Raw genomic sequence first — 19649 nt, 5'->3', positions numbered from 1 at the left:
CCCCCCCCCCCCAGTCACCTTAAAGCTAAGCCCTCTGGTATTTGACACTTCTACCCTGGGAAAGAAGTTCATCTGCAGTCCTATCTACCAGTTCAAACGGGCATTCACATAACAGGCACTGGGCATTCTGCCAGTAACCCAGGCCTGTTCATTTTCTGGTGTCCTGGGCTTCTGTTATTCTCCTGGTGTTCTAGGCCAGTGGATTATCTGGTGTGCTTGGCCACTGTCATTCTCCCAGTGTCCTAGGCCAGTGGATTATCTGGTGTTCCGGACCACTGTTGTTTTCCCAGTCTCCTAGGCCAGTGGATTATCTGGTGTTCCGGACCACTGTTATTCTCCCAGTGTCCTAGGCCAGTGGATTATCTGGTGTGCTTGGCCACTGTCATTCTCCCAGTGTCCTAGGCCAGTGGATTATCTGGTGTTCTGGACCACTGTTGTTTTCCCAGTCTCCTAGGCCAGTGGATTATCTGGTGTTCCGGACCACTGTTATTCTCCCAGTGTCCTAGGCCAGTGGATTATCTGGTGTCCTGAGCCACTGTCATTCTTCCAGTGTTCCAGGCCAGTGGATTATCTGGTGTGCTTGGCCACTGTCATTCTTCCGGTGTCCTAGACCAGTGGATTATTTGGTGTGCTGGGCCGCTGTGATTCTCCCAGTGTCCTAGGCCAGTGGATTATTTGGTGTGCTGGGCCACTGTCATTCTCCCAGTGTCCTAGACCAGTGGATTATCTGGTGTTCTGGGTCACTGTTGCTTTATTTTTAATTTATTTAGCAATCCCGTTGCGACCCATCATCCCAGCTATTTAACCCTAGCCTAAACACTGGACAATTTACAATGACCAGTTAACCTACTAACCAGTGTATCATTAGACCGTGGGAGGAAACTGGAGCACCCAGAGAAACCCACGTTGTCACGGGGAAAACATGCAAACTCCTTACAGACAGTGCTGGAACTGAATTCAAAGTATCAGAACGGCTCGAACGGTGCTAGCGTTGTGCGAACCACTACGCTAACCTTTTCCTTGTGCCCCAGGACAGAGTGACCTTGCTGGGCCTCATCCAGTGCTCGATGCTCCTCACTCCAAGAGCCATTGCCAAGTCCGGTGGTAATCACACTGCTTTTCCTGGCGCCTTGCTGTGTATAGTTTTGGCTGCTCATTATCCTATCTTGAAACATTCCCTCAGGTTTGTCGGCCACGAGGAGCTGAGGCAGCAGGAGAGCAGGTGTGGTGTCTGACTGAGGTCTGGGAACATGAAAGGATGTCCATCAGAGAGGGGCCGCACCATTGTGGCATACAGTGCTCACAGCTTGTTGGAATGATCAGAGGGACAGATTACCCCCCCGCCCCCCCGCCCCCCCGCCGAGAGACACTGGTCAGTGTACAGAACTTCCCCTGAGAGACACTGGTCAGTGTTTAGATCTCTTCCCGAGAGAGAGGGACTGAGAGACACTGGTCAGTGTACAGATCTCTTCCTGAGAGAGAGGGACTGAGAGACACTGGTCAGTGTACAGATCTCTTCCTGAGAGACACCGGTCAGTGTACAGATCTCCCCCTGAGAGACACTGGTCAGTGTACAGAACTTCCCCTGAGAGACACTGGTCAGTGTACAGATCTCTTCCCGAGAGAGAGGGACTGAGAGACACTGGTCAGTGTACAGATCTCTTCCCGAGAGAGAGGGACTGAGAGACACTGGTCAGCGTACAGGTCTCCCCCTGACAGACACCGGTCAGTGTACAGATCTCCCCCGGAGAGACACTGGTCAGTGTACAGATCTCTTCCTGAGAGAGAGGGACTGAGAGACACCGGTCAGTGTACAGATCTCCCCCTGAGAGACACTGGTCAGTGTACAGATCTCTTCCCGAGAGAAAGGGATTGAGAGACACCAGTCAGTGTACAGATCTCCCCCTGAGAGACACCGGTCAGTGTACAGATCTCCCCCGAGAGACACCGGTCAGTGTACAGATCTCCCCCTGACAGTCACCAGTCAGTGTACAGATCTCCCTCTGAGAGAGACAAGTCAGTGTACAGATACCCCCAAGAGAGGGAATGAGAGACACAGGTCAGTATATAGATCTTCTCCAAGACAGGAAATGAGAGACACAAGTCAGTGTACCCGATCTCTGTCTGAGAGAGAGGAAATGAGTGTCAAGTCAGTGTACAGATCTCCCCCAGAGAGAGGGCGTCGGAGAGACAGCGTTCAGTGTACATATATACCCCTGAGAGAGAGGGACCGAGTGACACAAGTCAGTGTACAGATACACCCCCAAGAGAGAGGGAATGAGAGACACCCGTCAGTGTACTGATAACCCCCTGAGAAAGAGGGGCAGAGACACTGGTTGGTGTATAGATCTTCCCCTGAGAGAGAGGGACTAAGAGATACCAGTCAGTGTACAGATATTGCATTGAGAAAGAGGGACTGAAATGTAATGGTCAGGGTACAGATCCCCGTCTCAGAGCGTTGGAAGATTGGGAGATCCAAAGTTTCTGGTCAACATTTCCCATATTTGTTTGGGACTAGAAGACTACAGGACAACATCTTCCTTGGAATATCTTCCCACGTCGTTGACAGATACTTCCTTGATACATTGCCCTCTACTGACTCTAGCCAGGAATCTCATTGTGACTCTGTACGAAGACCAGGCAACCTTAGTTACAATGTGGGCAAATCTGCATCTGAGAGTTGGGCTGATGATCGTCAGAAGTTTCTGAGCCGAGACCAGAATATTGCGATGACCTATAATTTCCTCTCCTCCCTCCTTCTCTCTCTCTCTTCCTCCATCATATTCCCCTCCTCATGTCCCCTAACGGTCTTCATTTCTTTATGCTTTAGATATTACCCCAGTGAAGGCTGAATCAACCCGTGGCTGTACGTTCGCTGCGATGACTGTGCTCAATGGTTTGGTTTGGTTTTGCATGGCTGGAGGCTGTGGCTGATGTTCAAGTGAAGCTTTGCTTGACGCTCTGTAGCTTTTGGCTTGTACATTATTTATTGATTTATTTATCTAGTATGGAACAGGCCCTTACGGCCCCACAAACCACACTGCCCAGCAACCCTTGCCTATTTAACCCTTGCCTAATCACAGGATAATTTACAACGACCAATTAACCTACTAACCGGTACGTCTTTGGACTGTGGGAGGAAACTGGAGCACCCAGATAAAACCCACACAGTCATGGGGAGGGCGTACGAACTCATTACAGATGAGGCCGGAATTGAACTCTGACGCCCCGAGCTATAACAGTGCCACACCAACTGCTACGCTGCCGTGCTGCCCACAGGTTCTATATGAATGCAAAAGCTTTCTCCTCTTGTGTTCCACATTCAGCTCCATTATTATCATCAATACTTGACTGGGAGGTCCAAGGTATCTCCTGTTCCATACACTTTCCATACTTATTTGCAACAAACATCTGATTTTGCCAACTAATTTTCTCTGTAACCCATTCTTTCCACCCCCCCGCTTAATTCCACCCCCACCCCCTCCCCAGATTCTCGCCCTCACTGACACTGGGAGCAATTCACAGCGGCAGTTAAGTTCAAGTTTATTGTCATCTGACTGGACATATATACAAACCAATGAAACAATGGTCCTCTGGACTGCGGTGCACCCACGATACACACTGTATATCGCACACAGCGCATAAAACAACATATCACCACAAGTAAGTTAATGACACATAATTCAATGTGCACTGGCACTCAGCATCTTGGGATGTGGGAGGAAACCGGTGGGGGAGGGTGGAAGGAACCCATGCAGTCACAGGGGCAACATTTAAACGTGACACAGTGCCGGAGGTCAGGATCAAATAAGGGTCTCTGAGTTTAGGAGGCAGAACTCTGACCATTTCGCCACTAACGGGAGTGCCTCTCAGAAAACGTTTGGGTGATGATTGATTTGGACCAGTCCTGAAAGATGACAAAAACAATATGCTGTCGCGTGGACAAACTGAGCCCCATCGTCATGTCCCTGCTTGGTATTTGGCTACATTCACCATTTTCTCCTCAGTTTCCAAAACATCTTCTCCAGTTGTCCAGCACCAAAAGATAACTCTGTTCTAACAGAGCAAATTCATCTGGTTCATGGAGAAATTCAAAGTGGAAACCCATCCATCATCACAGATCAAAGTACTAGTGAGCTGAAAATGTAGAACTCTGACTGTACTATTGGCCAATTTCTCACTTTCTGGCTGAGTGTGTCCTGCTCTTGTGCTGTGGAAAGTATTGGGGTTTGGTGGTGGGATTATGAGCAAAGATGGTGTTGGGATTGGGAGTTGTTGTTGAGACTGTGTATGCAGTTGAGGAGGTCCCGTTAGAGGCTGGTTGCATATGGGTAGGGTAGTAGATTAGGGGCTATAGGTACTGTGGGAGTTGGGTATTGAGGTGGGATGTGGAGATGGTTTTAGCAGCGGGGGGGGGTATTGAAATTCCCATTGAAAATAATGCTGAGGCTTTATAAGGCACTGGTGAGGACTCACCTTGAGTATTGTGAACAGTTTTGGGCCCCTTGTCTAAGAAAAGATGTGCTGGCCTTGGAAAGGGTTCAGAGGAGGTTCACAAGGGTGATTCCAGGAATGAAAGGGTTATCATACAAGGAACGTTTGGTGGCTCTGGGTATGTACTCGCTGGAGTTCAGAAGGATGAGGGGGGATCTCATTGAAACCTTTCGAATGTTGAAAGGCCTAGACAGAGTAGATGTGGTAAGGATGATTCCCATAGTCTAGGACAAGAGGGCACAGCCTCAAGATAGAGAGGCACCCTTTCAAAGCAGAGATGCAGAGAAATTTCTTTAGCCAAAGGGTGGTGAATTTGTGGAATTTGTTACCACATGCAGCTGTGAAGGCCAGGTCATTGGGTGTATTTAAGGCAGAGATTGATAGGTTCTTGACTGGACATAACATCAAAGGTTACGGGCGAGAAGGGTGGAAACTGGGGTTGAGGGGGAGATAGAAAAAAGGATCAGCCCTGACTGAATGTGGACCAGACTCAATGGGCCAGATGGCCTAATTCTGTTCCTACGTCTTATGGTCTTATGATCTTATGAAATTGATTGTGGTTGAGTTCTGTTGGTGAGAAATGGATTGTTGACATTACACTTCAGTAGATTAGAATTGAGGTGTTTTAGGCAGGATTAGATGGTTTATATGAGTTTGGGATGAATTATCCAGGTTTGGGATGGGAATACTTTGGGTGGGATTGAGATTATATGGATGGGAATATGATAGGGAGGATGTGATTAAAATTAGATTGAGATGGGTTGGATCCACTTTGGTAGATTAGAACTGAGATGGATGTGGGCGGATTAGATAGTTTATTTGGGATTGGAATAGTTTATCTCGGTTTGAGTTATCTAGATTGTACAGATAGAAATGGGATCGGGATAGATTGGATTGCATGGTGCAAAAATGGGATTGGAATGGTTGGTTGAGTAGGATTGGGATGAATTAGAATGGATGGTTGGGTGGGTTTGGGATATTTGAATGGTACTGTGGGAAAGTTAGTTGGGATTGGGAATAGTTTTTAGGATCAGAATTGGAGGGAAATTTGGGTCAGAAAAGTTTTTAACCCGAAGTAACTTTCTCCTCTGCATCTCTCTTCATTTCTGCTCTATCTATTTGGCAGTTGATGATGGTCTGGGATACCTGCCCACCTTTGGGCCCTGCTTCGTGAACCTGTATGGCAGTCCACGAGAGTTCACGGGCTTCCCCGACCCCTACACGGACATGAACCTTGGAAAGGTAGGAAGCACGGTGACTCTGCAGGAGTCCATCAGCACCCAGCTGATGGTAGGTAATCCTTTATCTGCCAGACTGAACAGAACCTCAGTGACTAACAGAGCATAGAACTGTGAGGCCTACTTTGGTTGGGGTCAACCATGGATAACTTGCCCTAGCTACCTCTACAGTTGATTAGCAAGCCAAGGCAGTACAATGTGAAGGGCAACTGTTGCCCACTCAGCTGACAAATCCAAAGGAACGGCAGAGACCGATACAGTTTGGCACCAGCAGCAACACAGGAGTTGCAAGTCAACACTGAACTCAACGAAGGACTGCTTAGGGACCTCAGCTCCAGATTCTTCCCTGGGCTTTACTCCTGAAGTCTTCCCCACGAGTGGGTAAAGCCACGAGCCATCGAAGGTTTGAAATCAGAGTTTTCCTTCTGACAAGCCCCATCTGCCCAAAAGAACATAGAGCATAGAACAGTATAGCAAAGGAACAGGCTTTTCAGCCCACAGTGTTCCACTGAACAAATTAAATTAGCAACCAAATGGCCAACTAAACTAATCTCTTCTGCCTACACAATATCGATATCCTTCCATTTTCCTCACATGCAGCTCCCTGTGTAAATGTCTGTTAAATGACTCTAATGTATTTGCTTCTACCGCCACCCCAGGCAGCGCATTCCAGGCACCCACCACCGGTCTGTGTAAAACAAAAACTTGCCCCTCACATCTCCTTTGAAATTACCCCCTTTCACCTTAAATGCCTGCCCTCTGGTACTGGACGTTTCAACCCTGGGAAAAAGCTACTATCTGTTTACTCTTTCTGTCTTTCATAATCTTATAAATCTCTATTAGCTCTCCCCGCAGCCTCTGTTACTCCAGAGAAAACAATATTAATTACATCAATAAGTTGGGCCCAGGAGAGATCTTCAGAGATGTTGATGCCCAGAAACGCATCAATGATCTTCCTTCCATCATAAGGGGATATTCGCAGATGACAGCACAACGTTCTGCACCATTCGTGACTCCTCAGATAGTGAAGCAGTTCATACCGAAATGCAGCTGGACCTGGACAATCTCCAGGTTTGGGCTGACAAGTGGCCAGTAACATTCGAGCCATGCAAGTGCCAGGCAATGACCATCTCCAACAAGAGAGGCTCTAACCATCATCCCTTAACATTCAGTGACACCACCATCACTGAATCCCCTACTATCAACATCCTGGGGTTACCTTCGACAGGAAACTGAACTGCTCTCGCCATTTCGACACTGTGGCTACCAGAGCAGGTCAAAGGCTAGGAATCCTGTGGCACGTAACTCACCTCCTAACTCCCCAAAGCCTGTCCACCATCTACAAAGCTCAGGTCAGGAGTGTAATGGAATACTCACCACTCGCCTGGGTGAATGCAGCTCCATCAACACTCAAGAAGCTCGACACCATCCAGTACAAGGCAGCGCACTGGTTTGGTACCCCTTCCCAAAGCATCCAGAACCTCCACCATCGACGAACAGTTCCAGCAGTGTGTGTACTATCTACAGGATGCACTGCAACAACACACCAAAGTTCCTAAGGCAGCACCTTCCAGACCCATGACTGTTTTCATCCAGAAGGACGAGAACAGCAGATGGGATCACCACCTCTTGGAAATCCTCCTCGAAGTCACTCACCATCTTGACTTGGAATCATGTCGATGTTCCTTCATTGTCACTGGGTAAAAATCTTGGAATTTCCCCCCCCCACACCAACAGCACTGCAGGTGTACCTACACCTCAGGAATTGCAGCGGTTCAAGAAGGCAGCTCATCACCACCTTCTCAAGGGCAACTAGGGATGGGCAATAAATGCTGGCTGAGCTGGTGATGCCCACATCCCGTAAATGAATAAAAAAAACTTGAAGGTTCTCACCCCTTCAACTGCTGAACTTATTGATCTCCCTTGACTTCCCTTTCCTTCAAGGTTCAAGATTGCTTAATGTCATGTCCAGTACACAAGTGTAGAGGAGAACAAAATAATTATTACTCCAGATCCGATGCAGCACAAAAAACACAATAAGATAAAGATCAAAATAACAATTAATAAACACAATAAATATAAATACATAAGATAGCTTCTACACATTGACTGAATATCCATAAAGTGATGCTAGGCACAGTAGTGTCAGTACACAAGGTGACTGACAGAAATGATAAAGTAGTGGTGGTTGGGGGTGTGGAGGGGTGGGTTACTGGGTGGAGGTGTTGATCAGCCTCACTGCTTGGGGACAGTAACCATTTTAGTGGGTGGTCCTGGTGTGGATGTGGCATAGCCTCCTCCCTGATGGCAGCGGGACAAATAGGATGGGCGGGATCAATGTCACTATTTCAATATTGGTCAAAGGCCAGGGTTTAATGGAGAAAACAGAGACCAGAATCTTGCACAGGTATGATCATGTGCAGGTAACCATGAAGAGGGAATACGCAGTATCCATGGGACCATAGTGGTGTTCCGGGACTGTTGGGTACTTCAGGGGAAAAATGTCAGGGTTGGGAACATTTTAAATCATGCTAGTCACTGTAATTGTTTCTATGTTTGCTGTAATACTTTGTAGAAAGTAATTTGTAATAAAGGTAGAAAGGAAAGGTATGTCACATCCGGAGTTTCTCCAGTTAGCAGACGATTTCCCTCCATGCCTCTCTGACGTAGTGGGGAGCTGCATCCAAGGCAAGTTACAGCAGTGGTTTGCCATTGCCTTCTGCCGGGTGAGTTTCCAAAGAGATCACCAGCTCGTAACCCAGCACGGATGGAAAGCGTGCAGGGGAGCCGGCTGGCTGGATTCGAACTCGGAACCTTTCGTCCCGAAGTCCGACGCTAATGCCACTACGCCACCAGCCAAGCCTGTAATAAAGGTATTTTCATTAAAAAAAACAGAGAGAGACTAAATCTGGAATACTGGAGATTCTGCAGGTGCTGGGAATCGAGAGTAGTTAGTTAGTTACTACCTGTTATGCATTTAGGGCAGAAATCCAGAGCAACACACACACAAAATTCTGGAGGAACTCAGCACCTATGGAGAGGAATAAACAGTCGATGTTTCAGGGCACAGCCCTTGATCAGGACTGGAAAGTAAGAGGCAGAAGTCAGTCGACATCTCAGGGCAACACTCTGTATCAGGATGCACGGTGTGTCTGCAGAACTGATAAAGGGTCTTGACCCTTTTAGTCCTTTATGGATGCTGCCTGAGCCACTATGCTGTATACCTCCATCGTTTTGTGTGTGTTGCACTGGAATCTAGAGCTGATGTTGTCACCACACTGGCCATGTTGACCATGGTGGAGTGCAAGGGCTGGGCAGCCACACTAGCCTAGTACGAGCAGCAGGAATAGACGCTATCACTTATTGCCTCATCTGCTCCTGTTGTCTCCAGGGTGAGTCGATGGCCTACCGAGGAAGGGTCCTGCTGGAATTGAGCACCAAGTTGGTGGAACGAGCCGAACAGAAGATCGAAGAAATTCCCTCAGAGGAGCTTCTGAGACTCGAGGTAATATACAGGAGGTTCAAGTTTTACAACAGTTATGTTTCTCATTAAATTATAAGGGAAGTATTGTCACTGAAAATAAAACAAAATAATCGGACTCAGAACACACACATGCTCACGACTCAGCCACACTTTATTGTACTTGACCACAAGAAGAACAGCATGGTCCCTGTAACCACACTGTTCTGAATTCTGAACAGAGAAATGGCATTTTTATACAGAATTGACTAGCAGTTCCAGATGTTGACCATTTGGTAAACTGTGTATGTTTGAAACTGTGGATATTTGCAAGAACAATCACCATTGGCAATACAGATGTTAAAAGTTAATAGAAACTGCAGATTTCAAAGTTCAAAGTACATTTATAATCAAAGTATGTATACAGACTACAACTCTGAGATTCATCCTGCCTGACAACTGATGATGCTTTGAAGTTAGTAAAGCGATTGTCCTTTAATTAGTGTGTGTGCCTTTGATCATTGAAATTGTCTCCAGACCCATGCTGTATAAAGGGAAACTATGCTCTTCAAAGACCTTTCTTGCCTGGACTGTCTGCACTCTATCTGCAGTCTATCCTTGCCTGGACATTATGTGAATCCTTGCCTTATTGCAGCTTCCACAGGAGACTGGATTGGATGGGGTATTTTTTTGTCCTGGGAGTTGAGGAGGCTGAATTCACTTGGTTCAGTTGTGACACCTCCCTCCCCTTTCTCAATATCTCTGCCTCCATCTCTGGAGATAAACTGTCAGCTGACATATTTTATAAATCTACAGATTCTCACTATTATCTCAAATATGCCTCTTCATACCCTGCCTTAGATAAAAATGTTATTCCCTTTTCTCAGTTACCACTTACCCCTGGGTCCCTTCTTCCTGCCCTTTCTCCTATGGTCCACTTTCCTCTCCTATCATAATCCTTCTTTTCCAGCCCTTTACCTTTCCCACCCACCTGACTTCACCTATCACTTTCTAGCTATCCTCCTTCCCCTCCCTCCCACCTTTTTATTCTGGCCTCTTCCCTCTTCCTGTTCAGTTTTGAAGAAGGGTCTTGGCCCGAAACATTGACTGTTTATTCCATAGAAACCATGGAAAAACTACAGCACAGAACTGGCCTTTGCCCTTCTTGGCTGTGCTGAACCATTTTCTGCTTAGTCCCACTGACCTGCACACGGACCACATCATTACCATAGCTGCTGCCTGACCTGCTGAGTTCCTCCGGAAGTTTAAAAAATTATGAGACATAAATGTGAACGATCTCAGTCTTCTCCCCAGTGCAGGGAAGCCAGGACCCTTAGCCAGCACCAGGAGCACATTTACTCCTCCCTCCCTGCCCCCCTGCAATAGATGACCACATATGAAGAGGTTGAGACTGAAACCAACCAAAAGGCGAGGAGCAGCCCTGTAGATATCGGAATGGGGCTGCAGTCTTTCACACTCCATGCACGTGTGGTACACAGTCTCTTCCAGACCGCAGAGGCAACAAGCAGCTGGGAGCTCATGCACAAATTGATGTCTTGGGTGGGGAACGATGATGATGAACTACCAGATTAGTTTGGGATGTTAATGTATGGCATCGTCCTTACCACAGTGTAGGGTTGTTCCACTATTGGAAAAGGAGGGGCCGGGTTGGGGGAGGAGCCCCTCAATTATTTTAGCCATTTACCACTCCAGGGGGCTGCGTTGGTCCAGTTGGTTTTAAGGACTAGTGATACTACAGTACTATAAGACCAAAAGACATGGGATCAGAATTAGGCTATTTGTTCCATCATGGCTGATTTATTATCCCTCTCAACCCCATTCTCGTGCCTTCTCCCCATAACCTTTGACACCCTTACTAATCAAGAAACTATCAACCACCACTTTAGAAAACACAGAAACATAGAAAATCTACAGCACAATACAGGCCCTTCGGCCCACAATGCTGTGCTGAACATGTCCCTACCTTAGAAATTACTAGGGTTACCCATAGCCCTCTATTTTTGTAAACTCCATGTACCTATCCAAAAGTCTCTTAAAGGACCCTATCATATCCGCCTCCACCACCGTTGCCAGCAGCCCATTCCGTGCACTCACAACTCTCTACATAAAAAACTTACCCCTGACATCTCCTCTGTACCTACTCCCAAGCACCTTAAACCTATGCCCTCTTGTGGCAGCCATTTCAGCCCTGGGAGAACGCCTCTGACTATCCACACGATCAATGCCTCTAATCACCTTATACACCTCTATCAGGTCACCTCTCATCCTTTACACTCAGTTGCTTGGAATTACTGAAAGCATTGACTATGATGGTATGATTAAAAAGGGTTATTCATGTAAATAATTAATAATATCAATTAATTTTATTTTTTTAAAAAAAGCACGGTGCCTGTCAAGTCCAGGTTTGGCGCCTCCTGCTGTCCGTCTCCTCTCCCCTCAATGCCATTAGAACCACCAGCACTAACCCCACCCCCATCTCCTGCTCTCCCCGCAGAAACACCTTCGCCGTCGCAAGTTCCACCTCTGTGCCGTTTTCTACTCTGCCACCATGCTGCAGGAGGTGAGCGACGCCATCCAGTTCGAGGTCAGTATCGGTAACTACGGCAACAAGTTTGATGCCACCTGCCTCCCCCTGGCCTCCACCACCCAGTACAGCCGGGCTGTGTTTGACGGTAGGTAACCCGCTCATTTGCCAATATGTAAATGGATGGGGACCTGTGGATGGAGCACCTTTATTGCCCCTGACTTAAATAATGCGAAATTAGTTGTTTTCCTGCAGCAGTACAATGCGAAGGCAAAAAAATTACTATAACTTACAACCAGATTCAGATTTATTATCACTGATGTATGCTGTGAAATTGGTTGCTTTGCACATCAGTACAGTGCCAAACATTAAAAAAAAAGATTAGTTTTATTTGCGTCAAGTACATCAAAACATACAGCGAAATGTGTCATTTGTGTTGAGAATGTGGTGGAGCAGCTGGCAAATGTCGCCACATTTCCAGTGCCAACATAGCATGCCCAGAACGTACTAACCCTAACCCGTACACCTTTGAACTGTGGGAGGAAACCCATACAGTCAAAGGGAGAAAGTGCAAACACCTTACAGATAGCTATAGGAATTGAACTCGGATCTTACAGCTGCTGCTGAGAAGCATTATGCTACCTGCTACTTTTACCAAAACATTAACTGTGCATTCCTCCCCATAGGTGCTGCCTGACCTGCTGAGTTCCTCCAGCATTTTGTGTGTGTTGCTCTGGATTTCCAGCATCAGCAAAATCTCTTGTGTTTATGATGTTCAATTTGTTGATTATTGGCAGCAATACCATGCACAGGCATAAAAAATTACTACACTTTGCAAAAGTAAATAAGTAGTACAAATTAATTTAGAAATAAATAAATAGTATTAATAAGTTTTTTCAATAATATATAAATTGCACAAATAATACTCATTGATAGATAGAGTGGACGTGGAGAGGACATTTCATCTAATTGGGGAGTCTGGGACCGGGGCACAGCCTCAGAATTGAGGGATGTCCATTTAGAACAGAGATGAGGAAGAATTTCTTTAGCCGGAGGGCATTGAATCTGGGGAATTCATTGCCACAGATGGCTGTGGAGGCCAAGTTATTGGATATAAAAGGTTACCAGGAGAAAGCAGGAGAATGGGGTTGAGAGGTTTGATGGATCAACCATGATGGAACAAAGGAGCAGACTCGATGGGCTGAAAGGCCTAATTCTTCTATATCTTATGGTGTTATAACTATCTTGATTACTTTGCACTAACATAGACTTTAAATGGTCTATTTAGTGAATTTTAGACGATAAACTAAAATGGTTCTCTTTGTGTAAAAATTTATGATTATGTTTTTCTTGTAAATGTTTGTATCTGACACTCTATGCCTGTGATGCTCCTGTAAGTAAGTGTTTCTTTGCGCCTGTGCACACGTGGACGTGTGCAGATGAGAATAAACCCGACTTTGACTTCTCTCAGGTTGCCATTATTACTTCCTGCCATGGGGGAACGTGAAGCCTGTGGTGGTGTTATCGTCCTACTGGGAAGACATCAGTCACAGGACCGATGCTCTCAACACCTTGCTCTATGCTGCACACAGACTGGTGAGTGTAGCCACTGATCAGTGCTGGGGGACAACCTGATGACAAATGCCCTTGTTTCATGTGCCAGGGTGTGGGGCTGATTCATCAGTCCCCTTGGTGAAATCCTGACACGCTGGCGAGGATTGGAGGCCAAATCACTCACCTGTGATAGCAAATAGCTTTTTTGTTGAGGGAAGGGGAATAATCAAATGGTGGGGTTATAGGGACCTCTAACCAACCTCCCCAAACCACAAAATCGCCACGTCTCATCGCTGTGGACATTTTTAACCTTCGAAAGACCAACAGATCTTCGCGTCTGGAGTAGGGTTTCTATCCAAGGTCAGCTTTATTTATCGCATATACGCTGAACCATCCAATGAGATATGTTGCTTGCGATAAGTCAAACCAGAGAGGGTTGCAATGGACACCTACAAGTTTCACCATGCTCCCGGCTCCAATATGGCAACCCCACAACTCAATTATCCTATCTGCACGTCCTTGAGATATGGGTGGAAACCGGAGCACCCGGGGAAAACACCCGTGTTCACAGGGAGAACGTGCAAGCTCCTTACAGTGAATGGGAGTAGAACCCCAATCTTACAGCCTGTGCTGCAATAACATTACGCTAACCACTACGCTACCACGCTGCCGCCTTCCACATTTCGGCCATCCCAATCCTTCCCGCCTCGGGCATGTGAACCCTGAAACCCACCCTCAGAACCTCAGGATCCGGTTTAATATCACCGGCATACAGTACGTCATGAAGCTGGTTGTTTGACGGCAGTGTGCAGTGCTATGCATAATTCAAAAATCTCTAAATTACAATAAGAAATAAATGCAGTATATACGCTGGGTGGCAGGGTGCAGATACGTCTCCAAGAAAGAGCTGTAAAGCACTCCGTCCCTCCGCTAGCCTGCAGGTCACCTTTGGGCAAGGTGTAGCACCTGCTTAAGCCCCCTGATCAGGATCACGTGAAGCCATGGGAGCAGCTGGTGCACGTCGCAAGTCCTGGTTCTGTGACCACTGACACCAGGCAGACAATCTCTGAAGAGTATTGATAAAGGCCAGGGTCACCTGTCTTGTAGGGACACTGCCCAGAAGAAGGCAATGGAAAACCAGTTCTGTAGAAATTCGTAAACACAAAATAATCTGCAGATGCTAGGGTTTCACTCTGCCCCTCCCCCAGCTGCCTACTACCTCCCTCATGGTTCCCCCTCCTTCTACTACCCATTGTGCTTTCCCCTATTCCTTCTTCACCTTTCCTGCCTATCCCCTCCCTGCTTCCCCTCCCCCACCCCTTTACCTCCCCCCTTCACCAGGAACCCACCAGCCTTCTCCTTCCCACCCTCCCCCCACCTTCTTTATAGGGCCTCTGCCCCTTCCCCCCCTACAGTCCTGACGAAGGGTTCCGGCCCAAAACGTTGACTGATCGTTTCCATGGATGCTGCCCGACCTGCTGAGTTCCTCCAGCGTGTTGTGAGTGTCACTTCTGTAGAAAAATTTGCCAAGAACAATTATGGTCATGGAAAGCCCATGATTGCCGCGTCATACGACATGGCACATAATGATGATGATGATATATAAATTAAATCAAAATAAGTAATGCAAAAAGAGAAAACAACGTGAGTAGTGTACATGTGTTTATTGTTCATTCACCCGCTGTGGTTGCACGCTAACCTCCTTCAATAACCCTGTCTGCGTTCCTGTCCTTGACTGTATCAACGTTACTCTCAGCAGCAGGTGTGGCAACAGTCCCTCTTCTACTCCCAGTTCCTAACCTCACCCTGGAGGCCATTGTTGGAGATCCAGCAGCCATTCCGAAATTCAGGGACCATCGCCCCAGGCCCCGCTCGCTGCCACCCCAGCCCTCTGGGCTTGCCACCCAAACCCCGAGGAGGGTCGGTCCCGGACCCTGATCTATCATCGCCACTTCTCACTCACATGGCAAGGTCCCACAGCACAATCCCACCTGATGTTTGACATGTTCGCTCTCCCATGTCTCTCCCAGGAATCCGGCCTGGAAATGGTCCATCTCGCCATCAAAGCCAAGAGCCCTGAGAGTGAAGTGGAGGCCAGAGTGATGGAGATGATTGACAACATAATCACTGACTGCAGGTAATCACACAGACCCCGCCCCCCCACTGAGGTCATAGGGGTCACAGAGACCCCGCCCCCTCACTGGAGTCATAAGGGTCACAGAGATCCCGCCCCCTCGCTGGGGTCATTGGGGGTCACAGAGACCCTGTCCCCTCGCTGGGGTCATAGGAAGGATTCAGTGGTAGGCTGAGTAAGAACACACAGAAGATAGATCACTGCAGCACAGCACAGACCCTACAGCCCACAATGTTATGCTGACATTTTAATCCACTCTAACCCTTTCCTCCCACATAGCCCTCCATGTGCCTATCTAAGAGTCTCATAAATGTCCCTAATGTATCTGCCTCTACTGCGCTCCCTCTCAGGTGGTTCCACACACCACACACCCACCATTCTCTCTGTAAACAGTAGACAATCAGATTCTGTTCTCCAAGGTTGGTTGTGCTGGGGGGGTGATGATTAAAGTATGGTAGATACCTGGATTGGGTTACTAGTGGTAGGAGTGGAAGCAGGCAGTGTTGTGGTGTTTAAGAAGCTGTTAGATAGCGAGATGACTGTGAAGGTAATGGAGGGAAATGGGTGATACAGAGGGCAAGGACATTTGGTAAAAAATGACATCAAGACTGGCACAACATTGCGGGCTGAATGGCCTGCCCGGTGCTGTACGGTACCATGTTCTGTAAATATTTCGGCTGGTGGGAGAAGTTGGCAAAAAGATAACAAACACAAGATATTGGAGGAGCTCAGCAGGCCAGGCAGCATCTATAGCAAAGAGTAAACAGTCGACGTATCAGGCCGAGACCCTTCTTCAGGATTTATGAAGGATCTTGGCCCAAAACATCAGTGGTTTACTCTTTTCCATAAAGCATCCTGGCCTACTGAGTTCCTCCAGCATTCTGTGTGTGTTGCTTTGGATTTCCAGCATCCGCAGATTGTCTTGTGTTTAAGGTTATAAGTTAATGGGTTGGTCCGTGTAACGTAATGGGGCTTAAGGTCAGAAGGAGAGGGGTTTGATTTGTTCTCTCTCTGCCCTAGTTTGAGGAGTAGAGAGGAATTGGAATTGGTTTATGACTGTCACATGGACTGAGATACGGTGAGCAGTTTGTTCATACAGATCTGATCATTACACAGTGCAGCGAGGTAGAACAAGATAAAGCAAAAGCAGAATGCAGAATAATGTGTAACAATTACAGAGAAAGTACAGTACAGGAATGACAGAGCATGATTGTAATGAGGTACAGTACTGTGCAAAAGTCATAGGCACATATAGGCATCTAGGGTTCCGAAGACTATATTTGTCAATGTGGAGCGGAGAGCAGATTTGTAAATCTGGTGGGAGCAAAGGATGTTGGGAGTTGTGAGGGTGGGGCACCACGGGATGGTGGTGGGACAGGTTTCAGAGAAGGAGGCCAGGTATGATGGGGATGGTGCAGTTGCAGACACACCCAGTCCTGAGACACCAGGCAAGGGCAATTGACTCCAAACAATTGGTCTATTAATCATTACAGAACATCTCTCTGGTGCTTCCTGCTCCCTCTCCTCTCTCTTCTTCTTTTCCCAACCATGATTCCACTCTTCCTGCCCCCTTCCCACTATATATTTTTCTCTCACCCCTTATGGGTGATGTGTATGTGTATTTTCCCCCAATCTTGGGTCCTCTGCCAGTGCGCTCTCCTGGACCAAGATTTCAGATGATGTTCACAGGATTTATTGGAGCCACTCTCCCAGTCCAGATGTCACAGCTCCAAGTGCTCCCATCACCATCTGGAATAGAAACATAGAAAACCTACAACACAATACAGGTCCTTCAGCCCACAATACTGTGCCGAACATGTACTTACGTGTAATTACCTCGGGTTACCCATAGCCCCCTATTTTTCTAAGCTCCATGTACCTATCCAGGAGTCTCTTAAAAGAATACTCTGTCTTTAACCTTCCACATCCTTTCTATCTGCTCTTTCAAGCCCTGGTATTTCTCCAGCTTCTCAAATTCTTCCTTCCTGATGTTACTGTCATTCGGGATTGCCACATTATTACCGTTGCTTTCTTCTGTTCCTTGTTCGGTATTACTGTGTCTGGTTGGTTGGCCAGTATCTGCTTACCAGTCTGTACTTGGAAGTCCCACAGGGTTTTCACCCTGTCATTCTCCACGACCTTCTCAGGCGATTCCCATCTGGACTTGAAGGTGTCCAATCCATACTCGGCGCAGATGTTCCTGATACACAAGCCTGCAAACTTGGTTGTGTCATTCAGTGTATGCTGCCCCTGCCTGCATCTTGCACCCTGGTACTATGTGCTAAGTAGTTTCAGCGGATTCCTTACACAGTCTGCGTCTTGGGTCTTGGCTGGGGTGATAGACCCCTGCTCCTATTGCTCTTGTGCTCAGCGCCTGTCCTTGTGTAGCTATGAACAGGGCCTCTGTGCTGTCCCTCTGCCCAGCCATTTCCAGCCGTTGGTAGGACCTTCTTATGTCAGCCACCTCTGATATCTGGCGATCATATTTGTGTACCAAAGACTTCTGCGCAGTACTGTGGATTGTGAGGTCAAGAATCCAATTTATCGTACTAGGGGACTGTTCAATAGTTTTATAATGGCAGAGTGGAAACTGTCCCTGATCCTGGCTTCAGCCTTTTGTACCTTCTGCCCAATGGGAGAGGCGAGAAGGTACACAAATGTCTGGATGGGTGTGGTCATTGAATATGTTGGTGGCTTTACTGAGACAGTGAGAAGCATAGACAGAGTCCGTGGAAGGGAGGCTGATTCCTGTGATATGCTGAGCCTCGTCCACAAATCCCTGCAGTTCATAGTGGTCATATACTCAAGGGTATAGACTAAAAATGAGAAAGGAGAAAGTTGAAAGGAAATTTATGAGGCAATGAAGTGCAAGATCATACTGAGTTAGATCATGCAGTCAAGGATCCAGTTTGAAAGTGAATTTATTATTCAAAGTTCATATATGGCTGTAAATACAACCCTGAGATTAATTTTCTTGTGGACATATTCAATAAATCTATGGAATAATAACCGTAACAAAATCAACTGAAGACCACACCAACTTGGGTGTTCAACCAGTGTGCAAAAGACAACAAACAGTGCAAATACAATAAGAAAGAAATAATAACAATAAATAAATAAGCAATAAATATCAAGAACATGAGATGAAGAGTCCTTGAAAGTGAGTCCATAGGTTGTGGGAACAGTTCAATAACAGGGCAAGTGAAGTTGAGTGAAGTTATACCCTTTGGTTCAAGAGCCTGATGGTTGAGGGGTAATAACTGTTCCTGAACCTGGTGGTCTGAGTCCTGAGGCTCCTGTACCTCTCGCCTGACAGCAGTGAGAAGGGAGAAGCCTGGGTGGTGGGCTTCCTTAATGATGGATGCTGCTTTCCTGCAACAGTGTTTCATGTGGATGTGCTCAATGGTGGGAATGATTTGGGCCACATTGCTACTTTTTGTAGGATTTACCATCCAAAGTCATTGTTTTTTTCCACACTCTCCACCACACACCTGTCGAAGTTTGACAAAGTTTTAGGGTAGATGTCATGCTGTATCTCTGCAAACTCCCAAGGAAGTAGAGGTGCTGCCGTGCTTCCTCTGCAATTGCATTGACGTGCTGGGTCCAGGACAGTGTAGTGGTGGTTAATATTGTTGTTCCTACATCACTCAGTTAGCCACTCCCACATGGGAGGAGTTCACATACTCTACAAGCAGGGTTATTAATAAAGTTCAGGGGACCATCCTGCATGATGGTGTTGTGGTGTGCTCTGCACTTTCCCTCAATAACGAATGTGACAGGTCCTCTGAACTGATAATACTGAAGAAGTTAAAGTTGCTGACCCCCTCCTCCTCTGATCCTCTGATGAGGACTGGCTCATAAGCCTCTGGTTTCCTCCCCCTGAAGTCAACAATCAGCTTTTTGGTCTTTCTGACATTGAGTGAGAGGTTGTTGTGGTGGAACCACTCACTCAGATTTTCAATCTCCCTCCCATTTGCTGATTCATCACCACCTTTGATTCGGCCCATGACAGTGGTGTCATCAGTAAACAAATATGGCTTTGGAGCTGTCCTTAGCCATGCAGACATAAATGTGGAGTGGGTAGAGCAGGGGGCTAAGCACACAGCCCTGTAGTGCACCTGTGCAGATGGGGATTGTGGAGATGTTGTTGCCAGTCTGAAATGATTGGGTTGACAAGTAAGAAAATCAAGGATCCAACTAATCTTACTATGGGTTGGTCCAGAG

The 19649-nt window shown here is 47.0% G+C and overlaps 1 protein-coding gene across 7 annotated transcripts in view; it reads left to right on the top strand.

Annotated features, from left to right (window-relative positions):
- dysf (dysferlin, limb girdle muscular dystrophy 2B (autosomal recessive)) overlaps nucleotides 1-19649 on the top strand; it is a 394877-nt gene that overhangs the window by 144204 nt on the left and 231024 nt on the right. For 5 of the 7 annotated variants that reach the window (XM_063047166.1, XM_063047167.1, XM_063047169.1 and 2 more), the window contains exons 17-22: nucleotides 2831-2866; nucleotides 5621-5736; nucleotides 9124-9237; nucleotides 11708-11885; nucleotides 13209-13333; nucleotides 15322-15428. In XM_063047166.1, coding sequence (XP_062903236.1) covers nucleotides 2831-2866; nucleotides 5621-5736; nucleotides 9124-9237; nucleotides 11708-11885; nucleotides 13209-13333; nucleotides 15322-15428 — 676 coding nt within the window. The remainder of the gene's footprint in view (nucleotides 1-2830; nucleotides 2867-5620; nucleotides 5737-9123; nucleotides 9238-11707; nucleotides 11886-13208; nucleotides 13334-15321; nucleotides 15429-19649) is intronic. The other 2 variants (XM_063047171.1, XM_063047168.1) reach the window with 1 other exon arrangement.

This window comes from Mobula hypostoma, chromosome 4 (assembly GCF_963921235.1).
Source record: "Mobula hypostoma chromosome 4, sMobHyp1.1, whole genome shotgun sequence".
In the NCBI taxonomy this organism is placed as follows: Eukaryota; Metazoa; Chordata; class Chondrichthyes; order Myliobatiformes; family Myliobatidae; genus Mobula; species Mobula hypostoma.
Note: the sequence above shows the minus strand (reverse complement) of the source record. Positions and strands in the feature narration are given on the sequence as shown.